This window comes from Hippocampus bargibanti, linkage group LG17 (assembly GCF_051943395.1).
Source record: "Hippocampus bargibanti isolate YZ-2025 linkage group LG17, ASM5194339v1, whole genome shotgun sequence".
NCBI lineage: Eukaryota > Metazoa > Chordata > Actinopteri > Syngnathiformes > Syngnathidae > Hippocampus > Hippocampus bargibanti.
In genome coordinates, this window is record NC_142750.1 from 9,806,996 (window position 1) to 9,817,553 (window position 10,558).

The following is a 10,558-nucleotide window of genomic DNA, read 5'->3' on the forward strand; positions in this document are numbered from 1 at the left end:
CTGACAAAAGCAAAACATGTTTGTGGAAGTCTTTTAATGCATGTAAATGAAGTCTGCAATAGAGTTAAATGTCAAAACACGAGATACAAAATACAAAGTGACATGCGTAGACTCATACAAGTGTAAAAAGAACACAGTCAATATTAAAACAATAACGTTAAGGACGCGTGTTCGGGGAGGCCCGTCTCGTCACGTTTCTTTTCGAAATTCCACTTACCATTGGCTACTTTCCTCTTTGAATGACAGGTGACATCAAGAGTCGCCAGGACGCCGACGGTAAAACGCGGGCTCGCGTCCAGTCCGCGAGTGAAGCGAAGATGCGCGTTTGTCGTCCGTTTTGTGGTTTCAAGTTAACAAATTATCAAAAAGACGTTAGAAAAGTCACGTGACTTCAAACTAAGCATACAGTCAAAGGCGCTTGCTAACATCATCACGCTAACTACCGCCTCAGCGTCCAGTCAATAAATACAGCAAAAACTACGCTAGTAGATACAAAGGTCCCTTTAGCATGGGGGGCCGGGAGGGTTATGGGTCATCACAGCTCGAAAGACATCTACACACTAGCGCTGCAGTTGCTACTACACGCATGAACACTTGTACACATGTGTGGTTAACACGCTAACTATTGTACACAATCAGAAGGCGGAGCTTCCCGACAGGCGACGTCAACTGCCTGCCCCTCGTGTCGGCCAATCCCGTTGTTGTGGACGACAACGTCCAGCGTCCAATCGTAGAGGCTACCAGTGTTGGCCGTGGGGTGGATGCGAAGTCAAAATCTCATACCCCAAATGCCTCGACTTAGCTGCGTCCGTCTGTCACTCAAATCTCACGGAGTGGGCGTGTCCAGTGAGGCGTAGCGTTAGCGGGCCAGAGCACGTTAGCGCGCGTTTATGCGTCCAGTTTGCCTCTGCCGAGTTAAGGCCCATTAGTGAAGTCAGTTCAAATGAAGTGGCCACCCGGCACGCCCCCAAAGACGGGCGCCGGGCCCGCGGCCCCGCGAGACGGGCCTGCAGGGTTGCCGGGCCAGTGGACCTTCATGTGGTGTCTGAGGTTGGACTTGGAGGAGAAGCGTTTGTCACACTGCGAGCACGTAAAGGGTTTTTCCTTGGTGTGCATGCGGCGATGGCAGATGAGCTGAGTGGACACCCGAAAGGACTTGCCGCAGTCAGGGCACTGGTAGCGCTTGGGCTCGGTGTGGATGCGCCGGTGGTTCTTCAGGGACATCAGGTTGGGGAACTGCTTGTGGCAGGCGTTGCAGAAGTAGCTTCCGGTCTTGTGGCTGTTCCTGTGGTTGACCAGCGAGCTGGCGTGGCGGTAGGAACGGCCGCATTGGTCGCAAACGTGGGCCCCGGGGGCCGCCTGCCGTCCGCGGGCCCGCGCCGCGCTGTCCGCGCCCCGCTCTTGCATCAGAATGAGGTCCGAGCCCGAGCCCCAGCCCGGCCGGTGGCGATGGGGCGGGGGCCTGCGGGGCGCCTGGCCGTGGCTGATCTCCATGTGCAGTCGGAAGCTGGCCTGAGTGGGGAAGGCGCGGCGGCACGAGGCGCAGGTCAGCTCCCGCTGCTTCTGGTGGACCCGCCGGTGGTTGTAGAGCTGCGAGGCCACTCGGAAGCTCTTGCCGCAGTCGTGGCAGCGGTGCCGCCGCGTCTCCGAGTGGATACGGCGGTGGTTTTTCAGGGCCAGGAGATTGGAGTAGGTTTTGAGACACACGGCGCAGTGGTAGATGCCGAGGGTGTGCGTGTTCTTGTGGTTGATGAGGGAACTGGCGTGTCGGTAGGAGCGGCCGCATTGGTCACACCTGCGCACAGACGCAACGTTAGCATCCCGAAGCGCGCGTCGCATCCAAACTACAGCATTGCACGGACATTACGTTAGTTAGCGTATATGATCTGCAATCCGGCTTAGGCAAAAAAAGAGGTTTTAGTGGCCGGACAAGGGGGAAGCGGCCGGCCTCGCGGCGCCGTCCGTCCGTCCCCCGCGCCCCCTTCCTAATCTTGTCTACAGGCGGGCCGGTTTCTTTCCCGCGCGCACACAAGGACACACAACATCAGCATCGGCACAAAGACAAAGTGGACGCTAACTGAAAGCAAACGGGGGTGACTTAACTGGTCTCTCCACTAATTCAATTTGTCCAAACTTCAGAAAAATCCGAATTCCGGCACGCGAATGGTCCCAAGGAAGCCGGATTGGAGATCATATACCTGGAATAGACATGCGCAGAGCTAAATTCATCTTCACTATTTGGACAAGTTTGACAAAGAAGCGAGGACAACTCACGTGTAGCGACACTCGTCGCCCTCCGCCGCGGCGCCGCCCGTCTTCCTCCTGACATCCACGCCTACCTGGTTGTCGCCGCAGCGGTGTCGGGCCAGGCCGGACCTGCCCTGGAAGCTCTTGCCGCAGGTGGGGCAGCCGAAGGGGGTGGCGCCCTCCTCGTGGACCTTCTGGTGGTTGCGCAGAAAGCGGGCCAGGCGGAAGGCTTTCCCGCACGTGTGGCAGATGTGCTTTTTGCGTTGCGTGTGGATGCGCATGTGGTTGCGCAGCGCCATGTAGTTGGTGTAGGGCTTGTCGCAGAAGTTGCAGCGGAAGTCGCCCGTCTTGTGCGTGTGCTTGTGGTTGAGCAGAGAGCTGGCGTGCTTGTATGCGCAGCTGCACAGGTCGCAGGCGTAAGGCCTTTCGTCCGAGTCCAGGTCCGCCGAGCTCCTCTCCGCGCTGACGTTGGCCGAGCTGCCGGCCGACGACGAGGACGGCAAGTGGCGGGCGGGGCAGTCGTGCGCCGCCAGCTGCTCCGCCGACGAGAAGCCCTCGCAGCAGCCGTCGCACTCAAAGTCCATTTGGGCGCCGGGCCCCTGCGGGCCCTTGCACAGGCCCGCCGTGGTGTGCGTGGCCAGCTGCCTTTGGGTCCGGAAACCCTTGCCGCATTCCTTGCAGTTGTGCTTCTTCTGGGCAAAGTGGAGGCGCAGGTGGTTCTTCATGGCCAGCCTGTTGGGGTAGGTGGAGTTGCACACGTTGCAATGGTACTCGCCGATTTTGTGAAGGTTCTTGTGATTGGCCAGGCTGCCCGCGTGCCGATACGTCTTGCCGCACTCCTCGCAGGCGAAAGGTCGCCGCCCGCTCTCGGCCGGGTCAAACTTTTGGGGCCTGGACGTCCCGGCCGACGAGTAGGGCTTTTTGAAACCCTGTTGAGCGTATTTGACACCCATGATGGGGCCCTTTGACGACTCCCCTCGCAGGCTCGCCATCTGGGATGGGCCGGCCTGCTGGTAGCGCGTGCCATTGGGGCCGGTCCGGACCAGTCCTTTGGCCCGGTGTTCCTCATGGAGACGGAGGTGGTTAATCAGCTGTTTTTGGATCTTGAAGGCCTTTCCGCATTCTTCACATTTGTGCCTGCAGTTGGAAGAGACAAACGTCAATTTTGTCTTTTTTTTTCACATGAAAAATCTATTCATCACATTTCACCCATTTTTAACTCATTCAATACCAGAAATGTGCAAAAATGCGCCCATTCCAGTGCCAGGGTTGGTGTCATTTTCACTCAAATTCCAGAACCCAAAGATTATTGAGTTTTAGGACTAAGTAAACATTCAATTCAGCGTAATAAACCTTAGAAAAAAATAGTTAATTCCTAAGTTATATGGGTCTTGAGTTAGCTGACCTTGAAATAGGGGTGGCTGTACAAAATACAATACAATAGATATTGATTTAGAAAGCGCTTCAATAACAGCTGAAGTTGTAACAAAGCGCTAACATGGACAAAAGGCAAATGCTGCCCCCTCGTGGAAGGGAAAAAAACATTGCCAGAGGTCATACCAGCGCTTTATCGGCGGCAGCCCCTGCATGAAAAACCAAAACCCGAACACATTTGGTAAAGGCACTCCATGTCACACTTTTAAATTCTCAAATAAATGTGGGAATGGCAGTGAATGAGTTAAATTAAACAAAACAGAACAGACATGATGTCGGCAACTTGGCAGAGGAAAAGTCAACTCAAGAGGTGCAGTGTGTCGTCCAGTTAGCGCTGTTCGAATCAAGCTCTCTCTGAATCATGTACCGCTGTGCCCTTGGGCAAAACACTGTACCCATCTTGCCTGCAGAGCTACTCACACTGATAAACGCTTGGGTGTGAAATTTGGTGATGGTTAGAAAGGGGGCTGGCACGCTTCTGTCAGCCTCCATCCAAAGTTTATAATATGGATGTGAGTGCATGAATATAATGCGTCTATTGTGAGCGGTGTTTTTCCATTTTTTTTTCCAGTGTCCAGAAAAACTCATGCATATTGTCAGTTTTAAAGAAAGGGTCTTTGTTCATGATTATCTGAAACTGTGTTGATATTTTATGGATCAAAACACTATTAGCAGTGTTTGAAATAACGTATGCAAATTGCCAAACAAATGTTTATGTGGCAATTTCCATACTCGGCACGGCAGCCAATCAGAAGCCTGTTTCATGCTTCGGACTATACCGTGACTGTAAAGTGTACTTGAGAGTTTTGAAAGCCGCTTAGAAAGAGGAGCCCACGTGGCTTTGAGCAGACAATGCAACGCAAACATTGCATTGTGCACCATGACGACAAACGACAACTGGAGCAAAATCTTCAGCAAGGGAGCATTTGTGGTAGGTACTTCCTTAATGTTAAAAAATCCTTTATACTTCGCAACAATGTTGTTTTTTTTCAATTAGTCGTCTTATTGTGTTTCAAGTTGTGAAAAATGGGGCAGACAACTTTTCAGAATTGTCTGCCCGGGTGTCCGCTAACTTTTTGTCATGAGTTTTAGACACTGCTATGCATTAGGTTGAAAAGTAAAATGGCAGCCATACCTTTTGAGGTCAAAGTGAGTCCTCTGGTGATTCTTCAGGGCCAGCAGGTTGTAGTAACGCTTCTGACACACCAAGCAGCGGAACACGCCCGTCTTGTGGGACTTTTTGTGGTTGAGGAGGGAGCACGGGTGTCTGTAGCCTCGGCCGCACTGATCACACTTGTGAGGTTTGTCACTTTGGTCCACCATTGACCGCCGACCATTCCCGGCGATGTCGCGACTTCCGCCCGCAACACCGCCGCCCATGCCGTCGCCTCCGGACATGACCTTCGCTTCACTATGGACCTGCTTATTCAGCGTGCCGGCTCGGTTCTTGCCAGGACACAGGTGCGTGATCAGGTGGTGACGATCTGCAAAGAACATGCCGCAGTCCACGCAAATGTGGTTACGCCCGTCCATCTTGTCATTGCCGTTGGCCGAACCACCGCCGATGCCCGGTTGTTGCCCATCGGGTCTCTGGGGACCGTGGACAAGTTGGTGATTTAGAAGGTCTTGCTTCCTGGAGAAGCTTTGTCCACACGTAGAGCAGATCATCCTCCACTCCTGTTCCAGATTGGACGGTCCGGGACCGGAGGGATTATTGGCATGACTTCGCAGATGGCTGCGCAGGGCTCGGAGGCTAGCGTAATGGTTCCCGCACACGGAACACTGGTAGACTTCTCCGTCGTCATCGTCCTTGTCGTTGTTGCCCATCCTCTTGCCTCCGGTCTGGGAGTACTGTCGCTGACCGCTTCCTCCCTTGACGCCGTCTGGGGGGACAGAACTGCCACTGGAGTTGTGGTAATTCATGTTGCCAATAAAACCGTTGGACATGTTGCTCTGCTGCTGCGGGGGCGCTTGACCGCGGCGAGGGCACATGTGAGACTTGATACCAGACACATCGGCGTACATCTCGCCGCAGTCGGCACACACGTGGCGGTCGGCCTGTCGATGGGCGGAACCCCCGTCAAAGCGGTTGTGGAACTCGAGTGAGTCCAAAGCACTGTTGTGACTGCCGTCTGGTACAAAGTGAGCAGGATCCGTCAGGTTTCCGGGCAGGGAAATGGGTGTTGTGGCGTCACTGCTTTCCTGCACATAGCTTTGCTGAGAGTCCAGCGTCAGTGGCTCCGGAGATAACCAATCATTTCCGTCGCCCAGGGACTGGTTGGAGTTCCGCCCTTTGTGGCTTCGTAGGTGGCTATGAAGCGCGGCCAAGTGGGGGTACTGCTTACAGCAGACTGTGCACTGATAGTGGCCGGTCTGATGACAGCGCTTGTGGTTGACCAGACTACCCGCGTGCCGGTAGCTCTTGCCGCACTCGCCGCACTTGAAGCGACGTTCGCCGTCATCCGGAGAGCCGGCCACGCAGCTTCCCGATGACGACACCGAACCCTGGGAAGCGGAACTTAATGCTTCCGAGTTGAGTATGGAGCTATCCTGGCCGTGGTTGGCTGGGTGGGGATCGTGGGTCAGGTAGTGTACCTTGAGGGTCTCCAGGTCTGGATGTCCCGCCCCACAGTACGCGCACGTGTATATAGGATTGTTGACGGGAGGGCCCATGATGGGGTCGTAGGGACCCCTTTTGTCACCGGGCAAAGGCGGTAGTGGAAGAGGGTCTCCAAGAGCTGGAGTGTATGCCGGAGATCGAACCGCACTCAAGTTATGAGGCATGAGAGCGGGGAAGCTTCGGGATAGTCCGAGGGATGACGAGGTGGTGTTGTGTAGGAGGATGTGCTCCTGGAAGTCGGCCTTGTTGGGAAGCGCGATCTGGCACAAGTGGCAGAAGCACGAGTTGGCGTTGTCACTCTGGGTGGCCTGAGAACCGCCGCCCCCACCCCGTTCAGACTGGTGGAGGCCGCCGGCACTACCGCTGCTCACCATGGACGCCGCAGGACTCTTGAACTTCGAGTGAGTTCTGTCGTGGCTGTTGAGGGCGGCCAGATTGCTAAACTGTTTGAAGCAGACGGAGCACTTGAAGCTTCCTTGCTGGTGACACTTCTTGTGGTTGACCAGGCTACCGTGGTGCCGGTAGGTTCTGTCGCACTGGTCGCACTTGAATGGTCGGTCCCAGGCGTCGTCCGACTCGGGGGAATTTTTGGCACCCGGTTGGCCCTGCAGGGCGTTGTTGTTCAAGTGGGGACGCCCGAAGCTGTCCGAGAGTTCCTGGCCGAGGGTGTAGTCCCTTTCGTGAGGACCCCCTTCCTCAGGAACCTCCTCACTCTCTTCTTCGGCTTGAGCGCTACTTGGGGACAAGGTGTGGATACGAAGGTGATTTTTAAGGGCAACCGCGTTGGGCAAGGTGCGGGTGCAGACGGGACACTGGAAGGAGCCTACTTCGTGAGACTTTTTATGGTTGGCCAAACTAGCTGCGTGCTTGTAAATTCGTCCACACTGTTCACACTCAAAACGTCCACTTTCTCCTTGCTGGTAATGTGCTTTCATATGTTCTAGAAGACTTGGAGTACTGGGGCAGACCATATCACATTCTTTACAGGGGAAACCCTTGGCACGACTCATATCATGCATTGCCATAGTACTCTGGCGGCAATCTTCAGGTGGGAGAGGCCACGGCGCTACCGTTGGTGACCATTGGGGCGGCAGGGAGGGGCTTTCGCTTGGGAGGGTATTTACTCATCCGTCGAGCTCGATGGCCATGCCCCCGGCGGGTGGCCTGTGAGGCGTTACTATGGACACAAGAACAAGGGGGAAAAGTGACGTCATAATGTGTGGTTTGTCCAACGTGGGAGAAATAATTATTCGTTTTCCACGGCATTCGTGTATCGGTTGTGGGGGAAAAAGTCTGGGAAAGTGCAGGAATGGGTTAAAAAAACATTTGGAACATTACACAGACAAATAGGTTCATTGGAAACAGGCAAGTGTCATGATTGGGTATGAAAGTGGCATCCCTAAAAGACTCAGTTATTCACAAGTGGGAATGAGGGTGGGTTGTCCCATCTTGTGAATATTTATTTGCAAAAGCAAATTGTGCAAAACTTTATGAACAATCCTTTTCAATGTAGCACTGCAAAAAAGTCCTGGAAATGTATTTTTATTCGAAATCCATTACACCAAATAAAGGAAAACACTGTCAGCAGCAAGGCTGAAACCCAACATTGAACGCACCATAGCCTTCACTGCATAAACAAACAAGCATCTTTTTGTAACGTATATAGCGACATTGACTTGGCAACACGCCAGAAAACCAATGTCAGTTCACACAGTGGGTCATGACATCGACAAATACAATTTATAACTCTTCAGTCTCCAAAAGTACTACAGAGCTGTCTTGTACTGAAAATGTTACAAGCATAAAATAGAATAACAGACACCGGTGAGCAACTCAAGATTTGTACAACAAGCAAGAATGGGAGTGAATTCCACCAACAAAGCTTGAAGAATTAACGTCAATTGAATTTTCAACAGCATATGCAAATACCAAATTATTCGACAGCCCCAGAGCTAATTAATCAAGGTCCACCATATTAGCAATGTGACAAAGGGCCCTTATCGTTGTGAATGTTTTTAGAAGATGTAGGATGAGCCCTTCAAACGCCTCTCAAATCCCCCATAAATTATGAAAGAACAACTGTAAAGTACATTAGCTATCGAGACACATTCTATTCTAGTGATTAGGGAGTGGGAGTGAGTGAATGATTCAGAACCAAGCTGTGTCCTGAATTATTCACTCATTCACTCGCTGTCTACTCCCTAATCACTCCAAAGGGCTTTTTAGTTGACATTTTAGCGAACCGTCTACAGCAACGATCACACTGCCAGTTTAAACCTTTTTTAATGTTGTTTTTGAATCTGATATTTGTATACAGTTCATTCCCAAAAATAATTATAATCTATAAAACAAACGCAACACAGCCGCAAAGTGACACACCTGCACACAAAATATGATGTCACATGTGCGTTTGGCGAAGTAAATATAGTCCTTGTATTTAGTCTCTGTCCACACGCATTACGTAGCAATTTCGAAGATGTTGTCGCTACTGGGGTTTACGTTTTCATAACTGAATCATTTCGTGCCATCTCATTGCCACTTCACTATTTTTGGTTCCTTCATCTGCCACAGCTTTTTGCGGCTGTTTGTTCAGTCAGCACATAATGACATTTGTATTTTGATAATATGTGTAGGTTGAATAAGCGTGCTTGTGAATCCAGACTGTAGGTGCGTTGGTCATTAATATGCACATGACAAGAAGATGGGAGGAAAATTTGAATCATACTGTGTTCATCAACAGGGAGGAAAAGGATACATTTGAGCAATAAAGTTTAATTAACCTGCAGTTTGCCCTAGTACATTTGATAAAAATATGAGGAACTAAAATATCCAACACTGCCAGAGATTTTGGATGTCCTACAACTCCGAGAGCGTTTCCATGGAAACACGTCAGCAAACATCACGGACAAGAAATAAACTAGATTAATTGGCATGCACGTGTTATTGTTTACGTGAAAAGTTGCCAATTTCTTTCTCTGACTGACGTGCTAATTCAATGAAGGAGAAAAATGGAGATGGAGAGGAAGTGGCCGTGGGGACAGGGGTGGGGGCGCCTGACCTTGGCCCGACTCCAGCACGCATCTGTCGGATAACGCCGAGCATCTTCCCTGCCACACGGTTCTCCCCTTCGCGGAGTTTCGTTCAGAGCCTACCACCTTTATCATCAGCACAAACGAGCTCGCAGAGGGTTCGATTCAGTACACACAAGAATGAAAAAGACTTTAGAGCAGCGATCCACCCTCCCCGCCTCGCTCCCGGACGACTCACGCCACAAACGACCCTGGGCCAAGAGAGCCCACTGGCGATCACAGCGGTGCCGAAGAACATGGTTGACTTTGACGAAAAAGGCCATAGCGCGCGCGACAACCACGAGCAGCCCGATAACGTTAGCTCACCGGGTCGCTGTTTAGCACCTGACTAGTTAGCTGTTTAGTAAGCAACCAAACCAACAGACAAACAGCATAACACTCACTCTGCAAATGTACGCACACGCAAAGACGTCGGGTGTTATCCGCAATAGATTAATTGCGACCAGAGCCAACCCGACCGGCCGGGTATTAGCTCGTCCGCTAGCCGCCGAGCTAACCGAGTTAGCCCTGCAGCTACATACACAAAGATGTCGAATCGACCCTCCGCACTCGGCCCCCATCGAGTGAGGGGGAAAGCTGCCGAGCCAGCCTCAAACTTACCCCTCCACCGCCGTCCGCGTCTTGCTCAGCGAAGTGAGCTGCGTCGGGGAGCAGATGCAAAGGCGAAACGGTGCGCCATTACCGACGAACCATTTTGGTTTTGTTTGGCATTTGCCGCTTTGCTTTTCCACACTCGACTTTTGCCTCTTGGCTGTCCGCCGCCGCGCCGCCCGCCGCTACGACGACGACACACTTCCTGCCGCGCACCGCGTCATCATGCGCGCGGCACGACTAAGACGCGGAGCAGGAAAATAAGACAAACCAAGCCGGTTGATTGTTTGCTGTCTACAAGCGTTTTCATTTTCATTTTTCACATCAGCGCGATAGGCCGGGCCGGGTCGAGCCGATCCGAAAGTTGCCGAGCCGGCCCGAGCGGCAAAGAGAGCAGCGCCATGTTGGTTTTGTGACCCGAGACAGTTTTTGTTTTTTTTCCCCCCATAATTTAAGATTTTTGCTGTGTTTTTCTTTTATTGTTGTTGTGTTTCTCCGATTACAACCTCCAATAAACATTCTCGTTCACAACCACACACTATTGAATGCACTACTTGCCATCAAGACGAAGTAACGA

At 52.1% G+C, this 10,558-nt stretch overlaps 1 protein-coding gene across 2 annotated transcripts; it reads right to left on the minus strand.

The window, feature by feature from the left end:
- LOC148885632 (zinc finger protein 646) lies at positions 1 to 10,494 on the minus strand. 2 transcript variants are annotated; one of them, XM_089018252.1, is made up of 5 exons: positions 9,991 to 10,494; positions 4,817 to 7,478; positions 2,275 to 3,384; positions 2,103 to 2,198; positions 1,658 to 1,795 (listed from the first exon to the last, which is right to left on the minus strand). In XM_089018252.1, the coding sequence occupies exons 2-4, from the start codon at positions 7,324 to 7,326 to the stop codon at positions 2,120 to 2,122; spliced, it is 3,699 nt and encodes a 1,232-aa protein (XP_088874378.1). In that variant the 5' UTR covers positions 7,327 to 7,478; positions 9,991 to 10,494; the 3' UTR covers positions 1,658 to 1,795; positions 2,103 to 2,119. The 2 variants fall into 2 exon arrangements, with proteins under 2 accessions (XP_088874377.1, XP_088874378.1); XM_089018251.1 differs by lacking the exon at positions 2,103 to 2,198 and having other exon boundaries at positions 1 to 1,795.
- Positions 10,495 to 10,558: the final 64 nt, after the last annotated feature.